The following is a 25,685-nucleotide window of genomic DNA, read 5'->3' on the forward strand; positions in this document are numbered from 1 at the left end:
AATCAATCAATCAATAAAATTGTTATTAAACACACACACACAGATCACTTCTCTACTCAAAGCTGTCTTCTCGCTGCACATCACACACAAAACAAAACCCAGGAAGCCTGCCAGAGTCTACCAGGCCTACCTGCCATGTCCCCCGGGAGCAGAGTCGCCTTTGGGGCACCGGGGGGGTCCCTGGAGGCTGATCCAGGGCTCCCGTGACAACTGAGGTTATCAGCTTCGCTCTGAGGGTGGACCTGAAACGCCCAGGATGGTCCACGCAGCCCAGAAACGCCCCACGTGCCCTGCAGCGTCCAGCGCCCGCTGGGCGTTCCTGATGCCCTGTGACATGTCAACACGAAGTGCTTTCCCTGCTCGTGAACATCCGACCGCGAGGAACGCGACAGGGGAGGACGGGCTTTGTTTTGTTTGGAACCTGACTAAGGAGTTTCGCCGTATCAGAAGCATCACGTCACAAAGGGCGGCACGGAGCATCACCGAGTCACGCCGTCACACCTGCGGGCTGCCTCCGTCGCCGCCACGAGCCCAGGGAGCCTACAAGGATGTGCAGAAGCCACTGCGACTTCCCGTGCAGTCAGGCCTCCGCCGACGTGTGGAGACACTTCCTAGAACTGCCTCTCCTCTGTACGTCCGGGACAGCGCAGTTAAGGTGTCGGAGGGATGGCTGGTAATGGATGTGGGTGGGAGGCTGCATTTTGCACAGCTTTCGCTGCAGGAGGGTGAGAGCACTGTGGCTGCAGATGGGCTGTGGAAGCAGGGTTTGGGTCTGGGCTCCTTCTCCCCCCAACACTCCAGGGCCCCCCTCAAGCTCCGAAGGCGCCCCACTCCCGCCCGAGGACACTGTGGCCCCCTGGACGGGCGCCTCTCACACCCACAGGCCTGCTTCCTGCACCCTCCCGCCACCGCTGCTCCCCTTTAAACTTTCTCCTCCACCATCTATCGACTTTCTCTGCCACCAGAACTATGTCTGTGAGACCAAGGACTTGGCTCCCGTTCCTCAACACCAGGAGCAATGCCGCCCCGTGAAGGCAACTTGTGAGCACCTTCCGACAAACGAGGAGCAGGGGAGTTCGGCTCCACAGAGGGGCGCGCCCTCCCGTGACAGCGAGCCCCTGCCCGTGACCAGCCGCAAAGCGAGCTCTTCGTTTCCCCGACCCTGCTTCTCGCGCTGCACCCTCTTCAGACTCAAAAACGAGTAGGAGAGCAAGCAGCCAGGGGAAAGGAGGCGGGGAAAGGCTTTCAAGTGACCGTCTCTTCAGGACAGGCCGTGTGGGACGGACTGCGAGGCGAGCGCTCCTCTCTGGGACCCCCTGCCCGCAGACGCACCGCGGAGCCCAGGCGGGGCTCCCTGGGACGTCACAGCCCCTCAACAAGAACCAGCGTCTAGACTCCATACACAACGAAGGCCACTCGGAAACCAAAACAGGCGTTTCAGGACGGCCAAATCCCGGTCCTCCTTCACTCCGTTCTGTTCCTGACCCCGTTCTTTGAGATGAATTTTATTCAGAAGTTATCGGTAAGTCATGTTCTTAATCACAATCCCAACAGGCATTTTTGTTGAAGTTGGGGAGCTGACTCTGAACATCACATGGAAGCCAAGAGGCAAAGACTGCCGAGACACTGAAGGACAAGACAGTGAGAACACAGCCCACCTGCTGGAGGTCAAAGCCCCAACACGGAAGAGAGGGGGCACCGGCCCACAAAGCCCCAACACGGAAGAGAGGGGGCACCGGCCCACCGCGGCAAACGGAGGAGCGCAGCAGAGCAGAGAGCCCGCCAGCAGACCCCACACACAGACGCGCGCTTTGGAGAACTCGAACACTGCAGAGCAGTAGGGGAAAGACGCTTTCCCAGTGAACAGGGCTGAGCTGACTGGATAACCACACGAGAAAAACTTGCCCCCCTGCCCCAGCTCAAAACATTCATATAATTCCTGGTGTACTGCATAAATGTAAACGAGTAGCAAAAGGATAACACTTTTAGAAGGTAATATTAAAGAAAAGTCTTTGTGACCTCGGGATAGCAAAACACAAGCAGTAACTGTAAAGGGAAAGACGACGGGCTGGCTACACTGAAACATCGAGACTAAAGGTCTGGCATCGCACAGCGAAGACCGAAGGTCCCGTGTGCTACAACCTAGACCTGGCGCAGCAAAATAAATAAATATTTTAAAAAAAAGAACTTCATTTCATCAGGAGATGCTGTTAAGAGAGTGAAAAGGTAAGTCCCAGAGGGGGAGTAAGATATTTGCAACCCTATGACTAGTGAGAGGTAGTACCGAAGAGGTGAAGGATGCCTAGAAATCCACAAGAATGAGACAAGGAAACGCAGCTGCAAAACGGGCAAGAGACCTGAGCAGGCATGGCCCAGACGAGGACAGCCAAGAAACCTGCGGTAAGCAACTGGTAGTGAGCAATTAATCATCAGAGAAACATAAAAACAAGCAAAAACAATGCTGTGATATGATTACGAACACAGCTGATTTTCTAAAAATAAAGAGACTGACAAGTCTAAGGTTGGAGAGTAAATAAAACATCAGGAACTCTCATACATACCAAGCAGGAATGTAAACTGATATAAACATTTTGGACAACTGTCTGGTATTACATCTACAACAATCCCACCACTTGATCGGTACCCAAGAGAAACGTGGTCTACGCAGACAATGCGATATGATTCAGCCTTAAAGAGGAAGGAAGCTCTGAGACTCCCTGGCAGTCCAGTGGATGAAGACTTGGCCTCCCAGTGCAGGGAGGGCAGGTTCGACCCCTGGTCAGGGAGTTGGGATCCCCTATGCCCTGCAGCCAAAAACACCAAAACATAAAGCAGAAGCAACACTGTCACAAATTCAATCAAAACTTTTAAAAAATGGTCCATTCAAAAAAAATCTTTAAAAAAAGAAGAAAGTCCTGACACATGCTACAACGTGGATGAGCCTTGAAGCCATGCTAAGTGAAACAAGCCATCACAAAGATAAGTCCACTCACAAGCGGTACCTCGAGTGGTCAATCCATAAGAGACAGAGTTGAATGGGGATTGTAGGGGTTGGGGGAAGAGAGGAGAATGGCAGTTGAGGGGCATGGAGGTTCTGCTTGGGCAAATAAAAAAAAAGAAATGGTGTCAATTGCCATTGCAAGGTACGTCCCCAAACCAGAGAAGTTAATTTTAACGTGTTCCCAAGAGAGAGGAACCAGCACATCCACGTGGCTCCAGGTTACTCGGCTGTGCAGGGTTTCTTTCTTTAATTCCATCTAATACTCAATATAAATACCTAAAGGAATTTCTTATGGTGAAGAGTGAACTAAAATTAGTCCGCAGCAGTAACTAACGTTGTCAGATTTACTAAGTATTCTTAGTAAATGCCTGTACTTTGATTGTAGCATTCATTAGCTAAGGTGGACTCGGTGCTGGTCAGGTAAATTAAAGATGGTGGTTGAGTGGAAGGGCATTGATGTTACCTGACTTATCACTCATTTCAATTAGGGTTGGCATCCCAAGTTCTCGACGCGTGTGATTAAGAAAGTTAAGCTTCAGGTCACCCTTTGATGATGCCTAACTGCAATTCTGATTATCTTTAAACGGCAATTCCAGTCCCCAAGATGCAGCTAGCAGTTACTTCTCTCATGTGCCAAAGGGCAGGAATTTACCCTGGCGGTTTATCTGAATTGCTTCCAATCTTCAAAACCCCAGATTTATATGCGTTGGCCTACAGTGGCCTTGAAAATAATCTGCCCAAACACCCAGTTTAACCCATGCTTTAAGCTAAAAAGAAAGCAGACTTCCTTTATTTTTCTTTTTTTTCCTCCTGAATGGAGGTCCAGTTTGTAAAACATGTCACAAGAATGGAAATCTTATTTTCAAGATTAGCTTTCACACACAGCTAAATAATATTTCAGATGTCAGATTTCACAGAATCAGATTACAGATCTTACCTACTCCAAACACCAAAGAGTTGGCGTGGGGACCCTTCCATGATGCACTGATGACTTCTGGGACAGGCACTGAATCTGTGTAATCACCAAGAGCGGAATCATGAATGTCAAAACACAGGTCCTGGCTCACAGGAAAATGTTTAATAAATGGCAGTTAAAAAAAAATAGTAACATTAGCAAGAGCTGCATGTGCATGGTCCATGGAAGCTATGAACGCCTTATTCCACTTCAGCTGAGCAGATTTTAGAACAGTCAGTGATTCCACTCTCTTCTGTAAATTATCGAGCTGTACCAGTTCAGAGATTCTTCGGAAACTCAATTTCCAGGCATCTGGCTTTTGTTCCTGGGATTTCCACTGCTTTAGAGGATCCAGCTTTAATGGGCTCTTTCTGAGAAACCCTCCATTGGTTCTGAGAAGTACTTTTATTGAACGCTCCATTTAACTTCATTTTGCAATTAATGAAACTTTCAAGACATATTTCCCCTCCCCTGTTTTCTATTCGAGGGATTTTTTTCCCTTGCCTTCTGGGTAATTAGGCCCAGAGCACCACTCCCACCAGGATTAGGCCTTAAATATGGTGCCCAAATGCCAAATGCCAAAGCAGACGTCATTTGCAGAGTTCTGGAAAGCCCATCTCTCAGATTTAAAAACATTCCATGTCACGGGTAAAGGTCTTTGGTCGGTAGGTACCAAATGAATCACTTTCTGATTTCAGTGACATTCAACCAACAGTAAAGCTTTTTGAGTTTTCAGTCTTTCTTGACAAGAATAGTTAACCTTTTCCAGTCTAGGAGCTGGACTCTTCCCTGCCTCTACAACTTGACCAGTTTGGTAATAAAGCAAATCACCAATTTGGTTGTTTATTTTCTTAGCCCGAAAACGTTCGCGTGTTTAACTAAGAGCCAGCGTACCGCATCTGCTCTTCTTCTTTCAAAGTTTTAAACAAACAATCACTGAACATAATCAACTAGGAGCGATCCTCTGCTCGTGTGTCCTCCAGTCTGGAAACACAACAGAAAAGAGTGCGATTTATGGGATCCGTCGTCTCTCCAAGTTACTGCCCACCGTCTGGTGAAAAAACCGTTTCGATCATTTTCTCAGTCACCCAAGGCACGGTCCAGAATTTTCAGTTCAATGACAGTCCTAGGAAGTCACGGGGCCACTTTGGCCCGGTTCAGAGGAAGCCGAGACGCACTCAAACGTGAGAATAAACCGCTCCCACGGGACGCTTTATGCTTCCTAGTCTTAGGTAGATCAAGAGCACTTTTAAAATAAACTTGGCGTTTGTTTCCTATTCCAGTGGAAAATCTGACTTCAGACTTTGCAGTGACAGAAAAGAAGCCTTACTTTCCTGGGCAACCAGAACCTAATTCTTGTCACAGGAACTGCACGGGTCAACAAAACGGGAATGATGCCCGTTTCAGGGTCCTGATGAAAGTGATGGCTCAGCCTTGCCTGGGGGAGCATCTCTGAAGCTTTAAGGTATGCCCATTCCTGGGTCCTATCCTCCACTCCCCTGCCTCCCCAACATTCTGATTACATTGGTCTGGGAGCCGGCCTGGGCGCTGGAATCCTTTAATCGGGGTACAGTTGTTTACGATGTTGTGTCACTCTCTGCTGTACAGTGAGGTGACTCAGCTGTGTGCACACACACCCCCTCCCTGCGGCGCTCTCTCCCCACTCCCCAGCCCACCCATCTAGGCCACCGCAGCGCTCTCTCCCCACTGCCCAGCGCTGTGTGCACACACACCCCCTCCCTGCGGCGCTCTCTCCCCACCGCCCAGCCCCCCATCTAGGTCACCAGAGCATCTGTGCCGTGCAGTGGGCTCCCACGAGCTCACTGTTGTACACATGGCAGTCTGGACACTGGGCTTTTAAACGTTCCCTGGGTGATCTTAATGTGCAGCCAAGGTTGGGAGCCCCTGTGTCTTAGTCTATCTGGGTTGCTATTACACAATACTATGGACGGGGAGGTTTATAAACAACAGACATTTGTCCCTCACCATTCCAGAGGCTGGCACGTCCTAGATTAAGAAGCCAGCAAGCTCAGCGTCTGGGGAAAGCCCACGTCCTGGTGCGCAGGACAGTCTTTGTGTGAGAAGGGGGGTGCTCTCCAGAGTCTCTTTGATGAGGGCACTGATCTCTCAGTCTTGAGGGTGCCTCCCTCATGACCTCTTCACCAGCCCCAGGTACCGTCACACTGGGGTTAGGTTTCAACATGTGAATTTGCGGGGAGGATGCTTTAGTTATTCAGTCCACTGCATCAGCGGTAAAGAGCCCGCCTGCCAATGCAGGAGACATAGAGACACGGGTTTGACCCCTGGGTCGGGAAGATCTCCTGGAGGAGGGCATGGCAGCCCACTCCAGTGTTCTTGCCTGGAAAATCCAAAGACAGAGAAGCCGGGCAGGCTAGTCCATGGGGTCGCCAAGAAGGGGACACGACCCAAGGGACTAAGCACCACACACTCATGGGCTAGTGGCAGGGCCCTTCGGCACAGAGCTCAGGAACGCTCTGTGAGATGGGAGAGGCCAGCGCTGAGCTGAGGAGCCGGTGCTGCCTGGAAGGGAAAACCTCCCCAGCAACCCGCCCTGGTCAGGGGTGGCGTCCTCCCAACTAAGACGGCCAAGGACCCCCACACCGGGACAGGGAGGGTCACGGACAGTCCTGCAGGGCTCTCGAGCAAAAGGACCCAAATGTACCCATCAGTCTCTCCTATAGACATTCCTAGGATCTGGGTTGTACCAAAAGCGTTCAGGCTCTTCACAAGGTCGTTCACAACAAGGTGGTCTTTGCTAGGGTGGCCCTGGATCCCATAGGCCTGGACCAGACTCAGCCTTTGCAATAGTGACAGGGAACATAATCAACATTGTGGAATTTTAAATCCAAACAAGGCAGCTTCAGATCTGTGATTCAAAAGCAAAAGTATTTAGAGCAGAGAGCTCTGTGCCTTCCTGGCGTTTGAGCATCTTCCTTTAAAGCGCCATGGGTGCATCTGGACTAGACTTTTGGACTCAGTGCACCGGGGTCGAGGTCGGGGGAACGTGGGGTTTGCTCAGAACTGTCCTCTCCTGGGCTCATGGAGGCGCGTGCAGCTCTGGCTCCAGACTCAGGGCGCCGGAGGGGCTGCCCCCTCAGGCTCCGCTGCAGCGAGTGCGGATGCCCAGGGGAGAGGAGAGAGGCTCTGCGGGCACCCCGGGGCACGGAGGTTCTCCGCCCCGCCTTTCAGGGCCCACCACATCTGGCCTACCTGCAGCTGCACCACCCCAAGCACAGAGAGGGGCGTCTGTGCAGCTGAGGGAGGGCAGGAGGCTAGAGAAAGGACGCTTTTAAACGGAAAAATAAAGACCATGAGGGGAGACTTCTCACCCGCCAGAGAGCCCTGTGTACTCAGCTGTCCCGGCCAGGAAGGAGGGCTGCTGTTCGCTGCTGGGGACCACTGTCCTGGAGACTGGCTGGGGGAGGCAGACAGGTGTCAGCAGGGGCTCCGTCCTTGATGCCTTCTCTCGAGGAATCGAGCCTGGGTGGGGAGGCCCTGCAACTCCCCAGACCCTCACCAGGGATGCATGACCCGGGTGGGAGCTGCCCTGGGAGAGAGGCAGCTGCAGCCGGCATCCTCCTCGTGTCTTGGTAAACTGAACACAGGCAGATACAAGATGGGAGTGGTTGCAGAGGGCTGGATGCCCCCGGGGCTCGTGTGGGCCACAGACCGAACATGTGTCAGCCACGTGCTCCGGCTCTTGCCCTGGAACGGAATCCCGAGCGTGGGTTTCACAGACAGGCTCAGGGAGGCAGTGAAGTGGGGGCAATACCAGCTTCGGGGGAGGAGTGTGCTGTGTCTCAGCATGGGCTTGGAAGACTCTGGAAGGTCATCCACTCAACACCTTTAGCAAGCATGTCTCTGTGATCCCAGGCTTCTGTTGGCAACTTCAATCTGACAGCACACACAGGACTTGATGGGGGTGAGGGGTGAGGAAGGGTGGTGGTCAGGTGCCCCAGGCCATCGGGGGGCCTCCCCCCAACTCTTCGCAACAGCAGGGTGCCTGGCTGTGTCACTGTGGGGAGCCCTCACCGCTCCAGGTCTGCCTGGACTGAGTCCTCGGCTTGTGCGCACGGAAGGCCACCTGAGGAACGCTGACCATCCGATGGCTGTTTGAAACCAGACCGCCTGATATATTCACGACTGCAGGGAACATGCAAGACTGCAGCCTGCCCCATCACAGACCAGCCACTTGAGCATAAAAATCGGAGCAGGATGGGGGGAAATGCCTTACTTTCTTTTTCACTATTCTCAAACTATTTAGGAAATAATTTCATTTCATCAGCCATGAACTGAGATCCTTCAACAAAGCTCAAGAGGGAGGAGAGAGACACAGATGAATAATTATGATACAAAACCTAGGTACGTATGAAAACAGAGAATGCAGACAAAAGGGACATCAGTTGGGCCTGAAGTGGGGACAGGATTCAGGGAGGCGGAGCGGATGCCGCTGGGGCACACGTGGGGCTGCACTCCAAGGTAGGGGCCATTGAGGGTTTGGGGCGATTCGGGGTGAGGGGCAGGATGTAAAACGAGAGGCTCCAATGGCCCAGAATCAGGGGAAGAGCGTCCGAGCCCTGCTCACTGCCCCTGCTACCTTCACGGTGACCCGGGAAGCAGACTCCTGTGTAGACCGGGTCCCCTGATTCCCTTCTCAACACGAAGACCCCCTCAGAAGGCACCCTCCCAGCCCTGTGGGACTTGAGGGGGGTCTCTTGTGCAGGGGTCCCCGGGCACCCGCAGGCGACCTGGATGCTCCGGGGCCCTCGTCCTGGCTCCCCCTGCAGGCCCGGCCCGCCTGCCACAGTTGCTGCTTCCCCGGGTCCCTCCATCCTTCTACCCCAGCAGCTCCGGGGCACCGCTGCCTAATCAGAGCGGCGCACTGCCTTTCTGGCCTCCACGAGAGTCACTCAGGGTCCTCTTCAGGAGCCAACCTTTGGAGGAACAGGATTCTTCTAGCTGGGTGGGGAGGGAGGTGGGAGGGGCTCAGGATGAAGGGGACACCTGTGTACTCACGGCCGATTCATACTGATGTATGGCAAAAACCATCACGATATTGTAATTATCCTCCAATTTAAAAAAAAAAATGAATTCTTCGGGCTAATTACTTTACACTCTTGCCCAGTCACCAGCAAACGGAAGTTCAGAGAAATTAAGGATTTCTCGAGGTCTATGATAGAGATGCATTTTAGAAAGATATGGCATCACTGAAAAGAAGGGATGGACTCGGATCAGGTGTTCAAAGAGAGGAAGACCAATTTATATGACGTTTTGGAGACGGGGTGGGAAAAAGTCAGTGGTTACCAGGGCTAAGGATGGGGGATGATTTGATTACAAGGGGTAGCAAGAGAATAAATATTTTTCAGGTTTAAAAAAGTTTTTTTTTTGACTGCTCCATAGTGGGACCTCAGTTTCCCCACCAGGGATTGAACCCCATCTTTGCATTAGAAACACAGAGTCGTAACCACTGGGCCACCCTGGAAGTCCCAAGAAAACTGAGGAAACTGCTCTGTGTCCAGATTATGGTGATGGCCACATCTCCATTCCTCTGTCAAAACTCACCAAACTTTACACAAAAGTGATCTTTACTGTATATCAATATATAATGCCAGGGGGACTGAGAGGTTAGAGAACCGTCCAGGAGTAATGAGAAGTCGAATTCAGCAGAAGCAGGATAAAAAAGGGGGGGATCTGGATGAGAGAGATTTCCGAGGTAGAATTCAGAAGGACAGGGCCTACGTCTGAAGAAGGGGCCTCAGAGGTGCAGACGTGTAGAGCAGGAGAGGACCTCCCAAGAAAGATCTGCCTCCAGGACAGCTCTACCTTACAGATGAGAAAACTGAGCTGAAGGTGACGTAGGAGCTGGGGCTTTGCCTGGGCGGACGGTGGTGTCATTAACCAGACAGACAGACAGACGGACGCGGGAACAGTGGGTTCAAGGAGGAAGCTGAGGAGTCCACTTGTGGATGTTTTGAATTTGGAACACTGATGTCACCAAGGTTTCTCTTTTTAGTTTTCAGGAATTTGAAAACAAAACTGTTGGGTTTTGGCATTGAAAGCAATCTCTCCGCAAACACCATTTCACAGTAGTTACAATAAAAAAAAAAAGGAACTCATGACTCTAATGTCCTACATGAAAACAGCACATCAGAGCAGTCTGAGTTTGTGAGCCTGTGAACAACAGTCATTCAAAAACACAAGTAGAGAATTGTCCTGATCCAATCAAGATTTTAGGCACATTCTCCATTAATGCATTTGTCATTAACATTGCCATAGTTTTTTTTCCTTTTTAAATTTTTAATTGGAGGGTAACTGCTTTACGATGTCGTGTTGGTTTCTGCAATACATCAACATGAATCAGCCACAGGTATACCTCTGTCCCCAGCCTCCAGGAACCTCCCTCTTCCCTCCCAGCCCATTCCACCCCTCTAGGCTGTCACAGATGCCCCATGTCACACGGCAATCTCCCACTACCACCCACTATCTAATTAACACATGGTAATGTATATGCTTCCACAGCATATTTTTATGAATCCACACAATAGTCTTTCTTCCTCATCCATAACATAGTTTAAACTTTGAAAATAAGTTGCTTTGCACGGTATGGATGCTAAGATGTAATTCACTGCTGTTTTATTTTTGCTTTCTTTGACGCCATGGACTGTAGCCCACATGGCTCCTCTGTCCATGGGATTCTCCAGGCAAGAATACTGGAGTGGGTTGCCATACCCTTCTTCAGGGGATCTTCCCAACCAAGGGATCGAACCCAGGTTTCCAGCATTGCGGGCAGATTCTTTACCATCTGAGCCACCAGGGAAGCCCAAGAATACTGGAGTGGGTAGCCTAGCCTTTCTCCAAGGGAACTTCCTGACCCAGGAATCGAGCCTGCATTGTTAGTGGATTCTTTACCAGCTGAGCTGCAAGGGAAGCCCTTTTGCTCTACAACATGTACCAAATAACCAAAGGAAAATGAGCACGGACTTGGTTCTAGCAAACTGGCAGCTGCCTAGCAAGAGTTTCAACACTACAGCTAAGACTGGAATCTAGGGGACCTCTGTCACTGTTTCAGAACAATCTGTAAAATGACTTGATTTCATGGTCAGGAAGACCTCTGTCACTGTTTCAGAACAATTGTAAAATGACTTGATTTCACGGTCAGGCAAGGAAAAGCGGTAGAGTTTTCATCATAGCCACTGGGATGCAGCGTCAATTCTAAGAGTCAGATCCTCAAAGCTGCAAACTACTAAGAAGGCATAATGTTCGTGGAAGCCAAGTTTAATCACGGAACAATCTATAATCACATTTACAATGCTGCCCGTTTCTTCGAGAGCTGAGGAGCATGGGTGCAAGGATGGTTTGTCTTCGGGAGCAGCTAGAACATAAGCACCTTCTGGGCAGGGATCTGAGCTTTGTTCAGACGCATCTACACACTTGGCACCAGAGCAGATTCTCAGTTTATGACTGTCGAAAGGATGAAGGAAGGAGAGAAGTAAACAGGTCTTCAATAAAAGATGGCAAAGCCACTAACCTCATTTACTCAGCAAATGTAATTACAGGTAGGAGACTTTTTTAGGCAAGAAGATACCAACAAGTTTATAAGCTCAGCAAGGAGGGGGAAGAAAGATGGCAAACACTTGTGTATCAAAGCCATATCAGACAGCATGTCACAGAGCTTTGAATGGAGTCACAACAGGGATTAGGAGGAGATACAGATGTGGAAGCCAGCCAGGTCACCTTCTTCCAGGAGGTCTGAGCCTTCGGGATGGAGACTTTCAGAAAACAGATGAAAGCAGAGCCTTCTGGGATGTACAAACAGCAAGAAAATGTAACACCCAGAGCAAAGAAGACAAGATGAGTTTAGAGTAGGAAATCTTGCTCAGGAGTAGCAAGGGCTGCTGAAAGCTGAAAATTCACCATTAGAAGTGAATTTTCTTAAAGAGTGGAATCCTTTATCTTGGAGGAGAGGAGAAGCCCTTTTTTGACAAAAAAAAAATCAGTGAAGAATTCTGATCAACTCTGTTACAAAGCATAAGATAAACTGGAGTGAGGCGAAACTGAGGCAGGTTGAAAGAACCACCTGGCAGGAGTTAGGGGTGCAAAATGCAGGGAGAACCAGGGAAGTCGGGAGTGAGTGAGCAGAAGCAGGAAGATACAGCCTCCATGGCACCCCTGGGCTTCCCTGGAGGCTCAGACGGCAAAAAATCCACCCACAATGCAAGAGACCCAGGTTCGATCCCCTAGTCGGGAAGATCCTCTGGCGAAGGAAACGTCAACTCACTCCAGTCTTCTTGCCTGGAGGATTCCATGGACAGAGGAGCCTGATGGGCTACAGTCCACGGGGTCACAGAGAGTCAGACGCGACTGAGTGACTCACACTGCTACAACGGCACACTAGGAGACCAGGAGAACAGTGATCACACGAAGGGAGATTCGCTGAGCCCAGGAAAGGTGCTGGGGCGACCGTGAGGAATTTAGTCCTGAATTAAATGTTCTGATCACACGTGAAACGGGAGCTGCCAGCAGAAAATCAGGTGGAAAGGCTCCTCGGCAAACAGCACAGAAGCAGAGCTGGGGCTCTCGGAAGTGCCCGTCCGAGAAGCAGCTGCCTCCGGCGACTTTCAAGCTGCCGGGAAGGAGGTCACTCACCAGAGTCAAGAAAAGGGAGAGACAGACTGACTAATGGACAGACAGAGGTGTCAAGGCTAGCCATATTAAAGGACCTTCCAAACCGCTTACTCAACACATTCCCCCGAACACAAAGCAAGTTCCTAAAACTCGTTTCTAACTTGAAATGAAACACCTCACCACCTCATTCATAATAAAGGCGAGAGCTGCAGTCCTTTACAACCGAAGCTTAGGCTAAGCCCCACGGCTGACGTTTCGTTTGAGAGAGAGCGCGGGGGAAGGAGGGAAATACAACTCAGGGCTTGGACAGCTCTCCTTTCACAGGCTTCATTCCCGCTTCAGGCCGCAGAAAGAAGGAACACAGGGCTTCGAGTGGTACTTCTATTATTCGGTAGAAGGCAATGGAAACAAACAATCTAATTCATTCACTCTGCAGCAGCCCAGACACTAACCAAGAGAAGATGCGAGCGCTGTGTGGGAAGCGTGTTTCTTTCCTCCTCCCACGGCCGTCCCGCGTCTCTCTTCCCCAGCTCATTAGGAACTCGTTTCAAAGGCCCCGAAGACGCTGAGAAAGCTCTCTGTATCTGCCAACTCCTCCACCACGGAAGATCAACGCGGCTCAGGACCGAGCCTTTCCACCTTCGCGTGGAACAAAAGCCCGACCTCTGCGATCGGCGCCCACAGCTGTTTTCCACGAATACAAAGAGCCCAGCCAGCCCAACTGGCTCTTTGAAGGTACGCCATGCTTTTCCTGTGGCCTACTTGAGCTGCAGACTGAAACGTGCAAAAAAAGCAAAAAAAAAAAAAAAAAGGATAAGGTTTTCACAAGAGTTACTTGGTAAGACGAAGCTGGTTTTCTTCCAGTGTCAAGTTCTTGAGGGCGTGTTTGCTGGGTTTCCATTCTTCTTTATTTGTTGAAAGAATCACTGAGTTGTTCCCCAAATGTATTATTATTTTGAATGGGCAGATGGAAGTTAGTGGTTACAAAAAGAAAATTCTACATTCTTCAAAAAGTCATCACTTTTCTTATCAAAGACTCACAACGCGGTGTTGACGGGAAAGTTACGTGGCAGGGCGGCCACTGTCGCATGTGGCGTGAGGCTCTTCAGCAGGTCAGCCTGAGCATGGAAGCTGATGCCCATCGAGGGTCGGCAGACTCACAGCCCTGCCCTGGGCACCGTTCACAGAGAGTGAGACACACAGGGCCTCAACCCTCTCAGGGGGCTTCCCTGGGGGCTCAGAAGGTAAAGAATCTGCCTGCAGTGCAGAAAACCTGGGTTCAATCCCTGGGTCAGACGATCCCAGGAGGAGGAAATGGCCCACTGCAGTAATCTTACCAGGGGAATCCACGCACAGAGGAGCCTGGCGGGCTACAGTCCATGCAGTCGCAAAGAGTCAGACACAACAGAGCGACTTTCACTTTCACCCTCTTGGAGTCTGCAATTTAAATCAATACCTATCCCCCCTGTAAGGCTGCACAGAAGGGCAGTTTCAACAGCACAGAGACAAGCAAACAGCCCTAGAACTCAGTCTGCATGGAACCATTTCTGTCCCACCAACAAGGTCCCGGGCTACTCACGACTGTTCTTTTTTCCCCTCAATGAAACAAACAAAACTGCTGCAAGCCTTCTTCAGATACATCCCTTCCTCACGTAGGAAGGTGGGAGACAACCTTGCCGAAGCAGACAGAGTCTAGCTTATGTCTCTTCCTCCTATTCTTAGTCTCCTAAACAAAGAGACGAATTTGTGTGAGAGAAGAATCCCATGGGAAGGAAGTTCAATTACAGTCCAAGAAGCCTAGAAGCCACTGTAAAGCAGAGCTGAGCTCACAGGAGAGCCGGGCACCAGGAACTCGCGACCGGACTTCGTTCCGAGGGTGGGAGACACAGGGCCGGACGAGACCTCGAGAGACCGAGTAGGAGAAAGGTGGTTCTAGTAAGTTTGGGGGGTGAGGTTTTAGTAGAAGGACACAGAAACCCACAAAACAGTGCATCCGGTTTTCAGAAAAATGCTGGAAGACGGCACAAAACTGAAAAAATAATGGTGTCCAGTCCTTAAAAAGAAGGATGTGCCAGGGTTATTGCTATGCATGCCAGTTTGCTGGGACCACCCATTTACCCTGACGTCCAAAAGTAAGAATTCCTAATACCTTCTGTTCATTCTCACAAGTACCCCAGCTTGGACAACAAATTTTATGGTCTTCCTAGATCTGAAAGAATGGTAATCTAATAGGTTAATGTGAACACTGAAACAGAATATCACAATTTTAGAAAGTTCTAGATAGCGCAGTGTATCTAATAAATAACCCAATCTTCCTCTCCTGCACTTACATAGGACACTCTGGGTTGGAAGCTGCAGTCTGATGATCAAGAGGGGGGCTCACACACAGAAGGAGAAGGCATGTCGTGTGGCCCCTGGCAGGCACTCAGGATGGGCAGCAGACAGACTGGTCTTTGAAGGAAGGCAGAGCCGTTCCCCCAGGGTCTCAAATGAATGGTTCTTCAGCCACAGGACATGCCACTGAAGGCTGGCTTAAAAGTTCTTGGTGATTCTGTGAGTGAAACAGGTGTGTGCAGGTGGGGAGAGGGACTGTTAGAAAAGGTGCCTGCTGCAGGAGTTTCCACCGTGAGACGCACCCTCACAGAGTGCGCACGCACACACACTCACACACACACTCACACACACACTCTCACACACACACACACACTCTCACACACACTCTCACACACACACACACTCACACACACACTCTCACACACACACACTCACACACACACTCACTCACACACACACACACACACTCACACACACACACACACACTCACACACACTCACACACACACTCACACACAAGCAAAGAGGAGCCGGTGCCCACAGGAGGTGTGGGCTCAGGCAGAAGCTGCTCGGGCCTCGGGCACCTCTGTCCTGCCGCAGGTGACCAAGGGCGGCTCTCACCCCACCTGGTGGTCTCTGGAGCCTCTCTGTGGCCGCGGGCACACTCTGAGGAGGGCGGGCTGGCGGAGGATGACATGGTCAGACAGCATCACCGACTCAGTGGACGTGAATCTGAGCAAACTCGGGGAGACAGTGGACAGCGGAGCGGGCCTGCTGCAGTTCATGGGGCGGACCGAGCAGCTGAACAGAAACAGCAGCACTCAGATGGGGACGCTCCAAAACGAAGAGCCCGTGAACACGTGACCCGCGCAGCAGGCGACCCAGGCCCCCCAACCATCGCGGCCAAGCCGGGCTCCCAGCAGCTGCCCCTCCACCTCCACCCTGCAGGGCGGTCCAGGAGCCACAGGGATGGAAGGAAGGAAGGTCGAGGTTCAATCTTAGGAAATCTAAATACTTCTCTGGACAGCACCGCCCAGAACGAGAGGTTCTCTGAACCACTGAACGCCTTAAACCAAAACACACTCGAACCCTACCATCAGCAGAGCCCCCTCTTTTTAGGGGGCTGAGAAGGAAGGGTGGGATGCTGCACAGAGTTGACAATTTTCAGCGAAGGAAACCCTACCACACGGGCTGACGCCTGCTTCTCCCCTCTCCTCGCGGCTGGGCACAGTCTTCACCAGCAGCTCTTGAGCCGAAAGCCTCAGCAGGGTCAGAGAAGACAGTGACTGGGAGAGAAACGCGCGTGGTGAACGGGGGTGCTCCGCGCAGAGGGAACGCGGACTCAAAGGGGCCGCGGCGAGTGGGAACGCAGCTCTGAGCCGAGCTGTTGGGGTGCGCACGTGCCCGCTGGCACAGGCCTGGGAGAGGCGAAGACAGGACACACGGAAGACGCCGGGCCCCTTTTTCTCCAGCCCCTGTACAAACACAAAGACGAGGTTCAACCGCAGCAAGGCCGCCAGAGCAGCCCCACTTCAAAACTCACAGGAAGGTTCCCAAACGGGAAACGCTCTCATAGCTCACGTCAGCTTACGGCAACCCTTCCTGACCAGGGACCTTCGACAGGGACCAGTTACGAAACAGTTCAACTTTAGCCCTTTTTCAAGACGGAGCTGGCTGCCGACCATAGACCATCACATCCATGCGTTTTTAACAGCCAAACCCAGCATCTCCGTGCCGCGTGTTACCACGTGTGATGCTCAGAGCTGGCACAGCCACAGCCTGTCATTCTTAAAATGCGAAGAGAATAATTCAGCGCCTTTTCTGTGATCACAGAGAATGCAATTAATACCCAGGCTGCCTTGGTATGTAGACTAAACCTTCTGCACAGTTTGGTGGGGCTGCTGTCTAGGGCACCTCAGCCAATCTTTTCATTCCAACAGAAACCGTGCCAGGCTCCTTGGCGCTGAGCGGAGGAGACGAGGTGGGGGCGGGGGTAGCTGGGCCCCCGCGGGGGCCTGGGCTCCAGAGCGATGCTCGACCAAATTCAAAGCTACCTTGGGATCGGAGGGTTTTTGTCTCCCGCACTTACTAAAAGCAATTAAAATATCGTCTTTGAAAAGGAAAGGTGGTTAAATTCTTACAGTGTTCTCCAGCTCAGCAGTGGCCCAGAAACTTCTTAAACTCACAGGAAGTAGAGGGTAGAAAAAACAGTGGTAGACAGAGAACAGGGAGTGATTTATTAAAGCTCGTGATCCATGTGGGAAAACGGCTACCTGAGACTCTCAAGATATGAGAGGAGAAATAATTATAAATCACAGAAGGTATGGGGAGGAGGAGAACAGAGCGCGCCAAGAGTCAATTAAGTGTGCGTGTTTTCAGCTGTTACACTGCGACACACGTGTGCTGGCTGCAGCCGCAAGGCAACCCCGACCCCACCTCTGCTCATCTGGGGCCAAACGAATGGTCCAGACCAACGATCGTACTGACACTTGCCGTGGGTCTCAGGGCCCCCGAGTAGATGAGACAAAAGGAAGAACAGCAGTAAAAACCAAACCCTACGCTCTCATGGATACCTTATTAATACCATCCCAGCTCATTCTCTGGCCTTCAAAGCTCAGAGAATCACAACATTTTAGACGGACCTTCTAACCTACCTCCCTGGTTTGCAGATGGAAGTAACTGAAGCTCAGAGAAGGGTGTGACTCGCCCGAAGAGCAGGTTGCGGAGGAGCAGGAGGATACAGCCAAGACCCTCGGCTCTCAGGGCCCTGAACACCGCGCTAACCTCACTGCCACCCCTCCTCCTGGCTGTGGCCCTGACAGCTCCTCTCTTCTTCCCCGAAGTCCACCTCTCCATCCTCTGTCCGTGTTCGCTGTGTGACACGATGAAAAAGAGGCATTTGGCCTTGTCTCCAGTCCTGGTGGGCTTCCCAGTGGCTCGGTGCTAAAGAACCTGCCTGCCCGTGCAGGAGAGCAGGAGACGTGTGCTCTGCCCCTGGGTGGGGAAGATCCCCTGGGGGAGGAGATGGAAACCCACGCCGGTATTCTTGCCTGGAGAATCCCACGGACAGAGGGTCCTGGGGGGCTGCAGTCCACGGGGTCTCCCAGAGTCTAGACGTGACTAAGCGACTCAGTGTGACCACCACACCCACCTGTTCCAGGCACAGAGCTCTGAAAATCCTCGTCACTCCCTGAGAGACGGGGAGAGAGGAGCACCTGAGATGGTGTGTGGCCTCTCCCCAGTTCCTGACCCTTGGAATCTCCAGTGAGGAGTGTCCTTTGTGTGCTAAGGAGATGCCTGAGGGCTGGGGGATCCCTTCAGGGTGGAGACTGGTCAACCAGGAAGGCCAAGGCATGCTTGGGGGTTGGGACCCCAGACCTCCCGGGGAGAGGGGAGGAACTGGAGGTGGAGTTGATCACTAAGGGCCAGAAATGGATGACATTAATCCATCATGTCTACACAATGAAACGGCAGTAAAGCCCCTCCACTATGGGGTTCTGAGAGTTTCCAGGTCGGCGAGGAATCTGGGGTGCTGGCAGGTGGCACAACCAGAGGGGGCACGGAGGTCCACGCCCCTCCTCCACATCCTGCTCCCCACGCGGCTCTTCTGAGCTGTACTCTTTAGAGCAAACCAGCGACAGTAACAGAAGCACATCCCTGAGCCCTGTGAGCCATCCTAACAAATCAGCAAGCACGAGGAAGGGGCTCCAAGAGCCCTTCAGTGGCCCAGACTTCCAACTGGAGTCCACAGTGCGGCAGTCCTGAGGGACGGAGCCCTTAATGTGCGGGGGAACTGATTCGAACTCCAGGGAGTCAGCGTCCGAACTGAGCTGAAGTGTAGGACACCCAGCTGACACCCAGGAATTTGGAGAACTGCTTGCTGGTGTCCGGAAAACCCCGCACGTTTGCCGTCAGAAGTGTTGGGAGTAAAACTCGGATGTGAATTCCTGCATCTCGGCCCTTGCCGCTTCAGCCCAGGGTCCTGCTCTGTCGTCCACCACACAGACGTCTGTCCTTCCATCCCATGAATGACCCCACTCAATCTCAGACCTCCCTGACATGTGAGATCCACTGACTCTGCTTTTTGCTACCAGGAGTCGGACACGACAGTGGCTGACTTCCAACAGAAGGAACGGTCCCCCGTCATGACTCCATGGCCTGACCCTCCACTGCCCTTGACCTGACGGATACAAACATTCCACACGAGTCAATTCTTTCCACTGAACACCAGCTACACTCTCTGATTAAAGCGTCGTGTCGGGCTGGAGGACATGGCTGAGTCCCTTTACAGACAGACTTAGTTACTTTAGATAGGACCTCATTCCACTATCTTGACATGGTAGATATTTCCACAGGTAATTTTCAGGTTATTTCTTACAGGCAGTGAACTGTAAGTCAAAAGTCTGAAATTATACTTGCGAGTGAAATCATCCTTGAAAAGCATTCAACTATAAACTAAGTGTGGCCAGGCCTTTGCTACCTTGATGGACCGACAATGGGATCACCCAGAACCTGGCTTTAACCCACTTGGTGAAGTCACACAACACGACACAAAGCTGTCTACACTGCGCGCCTTTCTGCCGTCCTCTATGCTGCTGCTGCTGCTGCTGAGTCGCTCAGTCGTGTCTGACTCTGTGCGTCCCCATAGACGGCAGCCCACCAGGCTCCCCTGTCCCTGGGATTCTCCAGGCAAGAACACTGGAGTGGGTTGCCATTGCCTTCTCCAGCCCTCCTCTATAATAACATCCAAACACAGGAATCAAAAGAGGGCCACACTACGCGATAAATGGTGAGCAGTGCAGACCCACGCATCCAATAAAAATAAAACGTGGGCCCTGGATGTCGTTTTCAATTCACTAGTAGCCACACTGAATATATTTATTCCATCCAATATATCCAGAATGTTATCATTTCAACACACAATTAACAGAAAAGTGACTAATGAGTAGCTTGCATTCATCTTTTCACACTAAGTCTTTGAAACCTAGTGTGTATTCTACAGTCGAGTTGCATCGATCCCTGGGTTGGGAAGGTCCCCTGGAGAAGGGAACGGCTACCCACTCCGATATTCTGGCGTGAATTCCGTGGACCGTACAGTCCATAGGGTCGCAAAGGGTTGGACACGATATTCTGGCGTGAATTCCGTGGACCGTACAGTCCATAGGGTCGCAAAGGGTTGGACGCGACCGAGTGACTTTCACTTTCACCATTTTTCACAGGCCCGGAGCCACCGTGCCTGGGGGCCCATACCGGACAGCGCAGGGTAGATTTCAGACTCAGGTCCACCCTTTGCTGGCACACGTGAGCCTCTGATCAGCGCTGTGCACGCTGCTTCGCAGTGAGTCAACGTGTGGGATGCCAAGTGCTGAGAGGCAGACTGGGATGAGAGGGGCAGTACAGGGCTTGAAAAGCCGGAGCAGACTCCGGGGGGCAGTGACGTCAGGGAGCCCTGGCATGCTGCAGGTCACAGGGTCGCGAAGAATCGGACACAACTCAGCAGCTGAAAACAACAGCCACCAGTCCATGCCGAACTGTTCCTGCTCTCACAACATGGAAGCCCTGGTCTCAGGAGCCAGAAGGGACACTGCTGCTCAGGAGGAAAGGCCAGCAAGGTCTCCACGGCGCTCCAAGCCCTTCCTCCAAGGCATCCTGAACCGGCCGCACTGCGGGCCTGGCCTGTGACGCGGCTGCTGCTAAGCGCCCAGGGGAGGCTGAAAACAGACGAGCACGTAGCCCGGGGTCCTGCGTCCCTGTGAAACCATCTGCATTCTGTTGAGCAGATTTGCGTAAGGTTGGAGCCAAGGGGACGTGGCTGGTCTCCAGGCTGCGCCCTCCCTCTGGGCTTCGACGGCCACTGCTGTGGTCCCCAGTTACGAGGGCGGGAGAGCAAGAGAGGTCCCCCAGTCAGAATCAGCATCGCAACGGAACCCTCCCACACTGACACGAAAATCGAGGTCCTCCGGGGTAAACGTGAAGGAGCTCTGAGATGTGACCTGACCGCCACCTCCTTGCTTATGACAAGAGTTTGCTTTCCACGACTCGGACCTGTGGCCTGTGTTTACAGCCCCACGCAGGGCTGCACCCATCCAGGCAGACACACGCACCTGAACGCCGTGGGCCCCCAGGAAAACCAAACTCACCCCCTCTTCCTTCTAGAAAGCCACAGGCTGCTGCCCTGGGGGCAACGCTGACCCCAGCGGCCCCTCCAGACGGCAGCCCCGTGTGCGAAGCACGCTCGCGGTAAAGGGGGCCTCGGGGGGCGCGCCCGCTCCTTGTCTCTTCCTCCGGGCCGAGGCGTCCGACTGCAGATGGCGAGTGAACAACGTGAGTCACTCCGCCAGGCAGGCAAGTGTCACGGGGAAAACACGCAGAAAACTGTTCGACACTATTTACATCTTTGTTATTTTATTTCAGCTGCCTATCTCTTTCTAGGACGACTTCCCAGAGAAATTCCATTTTCATTACAAAAGCGGTTTCTCACGCCAGGGAAAAGACTGTGGCGCGGTGATTACTGCCCTGTTGCTTCTACTGCGGTCATCTCAGATGGTGCGTCTGCGGGAGACGAGTGGTTTCCTAAACAGGCTGCTCCGCGTCCTGCCGCGGGTTCGGTTTGCCCGAGTCATCTCTTCTGGGGCCTCGAGAGCAGCAGTTTTCGGGAGACTGTGGAAGGAGGGGAGAGGTCGTGAAGAGCGCCTAACCCTGGCTCACCGACGGCCGGAACAAACCGGCGCGATCACGCAGACAGAGCTTCAGGAAGCGTCCGGCACGGAGCGCGCACCCCAGGAACCTCTGCTTCATCACGAGCACAGCCGGGCGCCGCGTGAAGCCTGCAGTACCGCTCGGAGGGCCCCACGGCAACTGTCCATGCCACCAGCGAGACAGCTGGCATCTACCGGGCACCCAGTCTGTGCTGGCCTCGGAGTGTTCAATGATGGTCAGATGGCATCCAAAGTCCTCAACTCCAACGAATCTCACGGATTCTACCTTTTCTGGGGAGGACGCTGCATGCGTGGCAGGTGGGATCTTAGTTCCCCAACCAGGGGTCAAACCTGCAGTGGAAGCGTGGAGTCTTAAGCCCTGGACCGCCAGGAAGTCTCTGACTCTGCCTTTGAAAGGCTACTATGGTTGTCCCATCTCAGTGGGAAGATGGGGCAGGTGTGCAGGGGCTGGTGCCCAGCTGCACCCCAAGAAGGACCCCGCCCCATCCCCCATCCCGCTCCATGCTGCCCTCCCCCCAACACACACATACACACCACCATCCTGCTAGAAACCTTCACCAGATCTCCACTGCATGAAAAATCAAATCTGAATTCCCTAGAGACATTCAGGGCCTTAATGAATGAGCCTTACTGTGCGTCAGCTTCATCTCCTTCCTTTACCCCGTAATCCCCACGTTCTGGTCAGGCTGACCCCTGTACCACTGTCAAGCTTGTCAGACCCTTCTTGGACTCCGTTAATGCGTACATGGTAGCCTTTCCCGTTGTCCATGGGACAAGCTCCTACTCATCATTCAAGACCCAGGCCAAATGGCTCATCCTCTGAGAAGCCACCTTAACTTTCTCAGAAAAAAACTCCCTGGACTGTCGCATGTATTTGTGTCTGTCTCCCTGGAGACTGCCCTCCATGAGGCCAGAGATCACGCCCAGACCCCCAGCAGGCACAGAGAATGTGAAATGAACGAAGGACCACCTTTCATTGTGAGATGGTTTCAGACGGAGGGCTCCCCAGGTGGTGCTGGTGGTAAGGAAACCACCTGCCAATGCAAGAGACTCAAGAGACAACGGGTTCACTCTCTGGGCAGGGAAGATCCACTGGAAGAGGAAATGGCAACCCACTTCAGTATTCTTGTCTGGAAAATCCCACGGACATAGGAGCCTGGCGGGCTGCAGTCTACAGGGTCACAAAGATTCAGACACGCACACGTTTCAGATTGAAGTCAGGAGTCAGATGCTCAGAGTTCAGGCACTGACTATAAAGTAGCTCCTCACACGAGCTACTCTTCGTCACGTGGCTCTTCTAAATATGCCAGCGATGTAATGTGTGCACGGAGAGGAAGACTGAAGTGCAGCGAGACAGCAAAAGCGCCCTCAGAAGTCACAACAGTCACAGCCACTTGGGTGAGTTCCTACTAATTCTCCACTCAAAAAAACGAGGCAGGAGAAGAAAAATTACAGCAGGTAAATAAAAATCATTTAAGGTCTTTTGGTCTTTTTCAATTTTTTTTTTTACACCATTACTGCTTTCCTTCCTCTGTTTCACTCTCTGGAATGAATCATTTCACTTAAGTGGATTTTTCAGATGACTGAAGCCTAATCTTAAAAAGATAAATAAATAAATAACAATTCAGAATGGATAAGATTCAGAAGTACTTCTGAATCTTATTACCCACTTTCCCTGAACTCTTCAACTCTTCCTATGGAAACGAAGCCTGCGTTGATGAGGCAGCAGCATCCTCGGGAGTAAGGAAGACCGCCCTGCTCACATCCCACTGATAACCTCAGGGGCGCCGAGATCTTCATTACTGCCTGCCCCACACAGAGGAGCCTCACACGGCTGTGCTCTTTATTCCATGGCTAATCTTAATAGCATTTTTATCTTGTTCCTTGCAATCAGACTCTTAGAAATAATTTTTCAATAATTTGCTGGCCTCCTCTGCCAACTCAGTGCTAATTAACTATATCCACAGTTTCTACTGGCTGGGGAAAAATGATAACTAACCTTGAGAGAAGATGTATTTTTTTTTTAATTGGGTGGAAAATTATTCAACCTTAAAAACAAATGAAATTCCCAGCCATGCTGCAACATGGATGAACCTTGAAAACATTACATTAAGCAAAATAAACCAGACACAAAAGGACAAGCATTGTATGATTCCACCTACCTGAGATACCCAGTGTAGTCACGTTCATAGAGACAGAACCCAGGACGGTGGCTCCCTGCACCTAGCGGGAGGAGGCGCTCAGGGCGACGAAAAGTTCTGGGCATGAATGATGGCACAGCTCGAAATTGTTTTTATTGTAACAATGGTTATGATTTATACAGTGATAACTGTGTATTAGGCACTACTCCAGGGGCTGTGCATGTATTCACTTGTTAATTGTCACGACAGTCCCTAGAGGTAAATACTATTTATATCTCCCTAGCCCACCAGGCTCCTCCCTCCATGGAAATCTCCAGGCAAGAAAACTGAAGTGGGTTGCCATTCCTTTCTCCAGGGGATCTTCCCCACACAGGAATTGAACTCCGGTCTCCTGCGCTGCGGGCAGATTCTTCACGTCTGAGCCGCCAGGGAAGCCCCGGATGATGGTGTGAACGTGCGTATTAGAGCGCTGAACTGTGCCCAGAAATGACCAAAATGGTGCATTTTAGTTACCTGTGGTTTATCACTAGATACACACACATATGTACAGATATGTAATATATGTATATATGTATTTTAGATCAAACCTCTTAAGAATGATGGCCATGCTTTTATTCGTCACGTGCTTTTATGTGATGAACTCTGTGACATCCCTCTGCAAGGCAGGGGTTGAAATTGTTCCTATTTGGCCTGAGGATCATCAGAATCACCAAAACAGAAGTCTCTGAAGGCGTGAATGGCGTCTGCAGTCCCAAAGGCCTTTCGCTCACAAGTAACGATACTGGTGACAAAGGGGTGCTCTCCCAGTCCCCAGGGCACCATGGATAATCCCAGGGAGAGCTGGCGTAGAGGAGGCCAGGAAGCCCGTCTTGGACACAGACTCCAAAGCCTCCTCTCATCCTGAGGTCCAGCCAGACAACCCTGAGGTCACGTACTTGGTCATGAAGAGAACAAAGATCCCAAATATCTGGAGTCCCTGGGATGTTTGAGGATTTGTAAAAGAGCAGAGGCAGCCTTTTAAAATACCATACCATTGGGTGAGAGCTTATAAACGAAACACATCAGGTTATGTTGGAACAGCATTCTGAAAGCAGTCTGGTCCATGAGAGAGGGGCGTATCTGGTAGCGCGTCAGTTTGGCAAACACAGAACCCAGGGCTTGGAGGGTTTGATGCTGAACTCTGTCTCACTTAATGAAAGGTTACTATTGTCCCTCTGCCTGAATAATAATTCCCCTTCCTTTTTTGCTTCCTTATGAAATATCATGAAGGTCTACTCTAAAAGTTATAATGCTTTATTAAGCAAACCTCTTAAAACTGTTTTTTTTTTTCCCTCTTGAATTTGAGTTATTTCACTCTGTACATGAACCTAAAATTAAACATTCCATCTCTACATGTTTAATAACATCAAGAGATACAACAATTAATGAGATTGCAGTGGGGGTGGGGAAGAGTTTCATAAGGAGCCTAGTAAGAGTTTCCTATCTTGTCAGAATTTGGTGTTTTAGTTTCTTTTAAGAAAATAGTTTCCTGGCCCATGCGGACACTCCCTGAGCCCTGAGATCAACACAGCATCCTGTTCGAATGTTATGCTGGAAACACTGTGCTGTTCTGGGCCAAATGTATCCAATCACACCGAGGAGGACGGAAAGAACTCTCTCTTGATGCACCACAGTTGCTGGAGGTGGGTTTGTTTATGAGTAGAATAAAATTTACAGCTAAATATAAAAACAGATACATCGTCATCTTGTAAAGGGTAGTAACATGTCATTCCAACTCTGGACTCTTGGAAAAAACATGAAGGTCATGCCTAAAATAAGAACAGTGAAGGGCCAAGGATCAAACCAGGGGTAAAACCGCAGACTTGTCCCTGTTTTGATGAAGGCATTAG

General features: G+C 51.3%; 1 protein-coding gene across 3 annotated transcripts in view; it reads right to left on the reverse strand.

Annotated features, from left to right (window-relative positions):
- BCL2 (BCL2 apoptosis regulator) overlaps nt 1-25,685 on the reverse strand; it is a 192,516-nt gene that overhangs the window by 149,789 nt on the left and 17,042 nt on the right. Inside the window, exon 2 of one of the 3 annotated variants that reach the window (XM_005224105.5) lies at nt 4,065-21,596. The exons of 1 other annotated variant lie outside the window; for it this stretch is intronic. In XM_005224105.5, the coding sequence (XP_005224162.1) occupies nt 21,510-21,596 (87 nt within the window). In that variant the 3' untranslated portion in view covers nt 4,065-21,509. One more of the 3 variants, XM_024984176.2, reaches the window with a different exon arrangement.

Source organism: Bos taurus, chromosome 24, assembly GCF_002263795.3.
Source record: "Bos taurus isolate L1 Dominette 01449 registration number 42190680 breed Hereford chromosome 24, ARS-UCD2.0, whole genome shotgun sequence".
Classification (NCBI taxonomy): Eukaryota; Metazoa; Chordata; class Mammalia; order Artiodactyla; family Bovidae; genus Bos; species Bos taurus.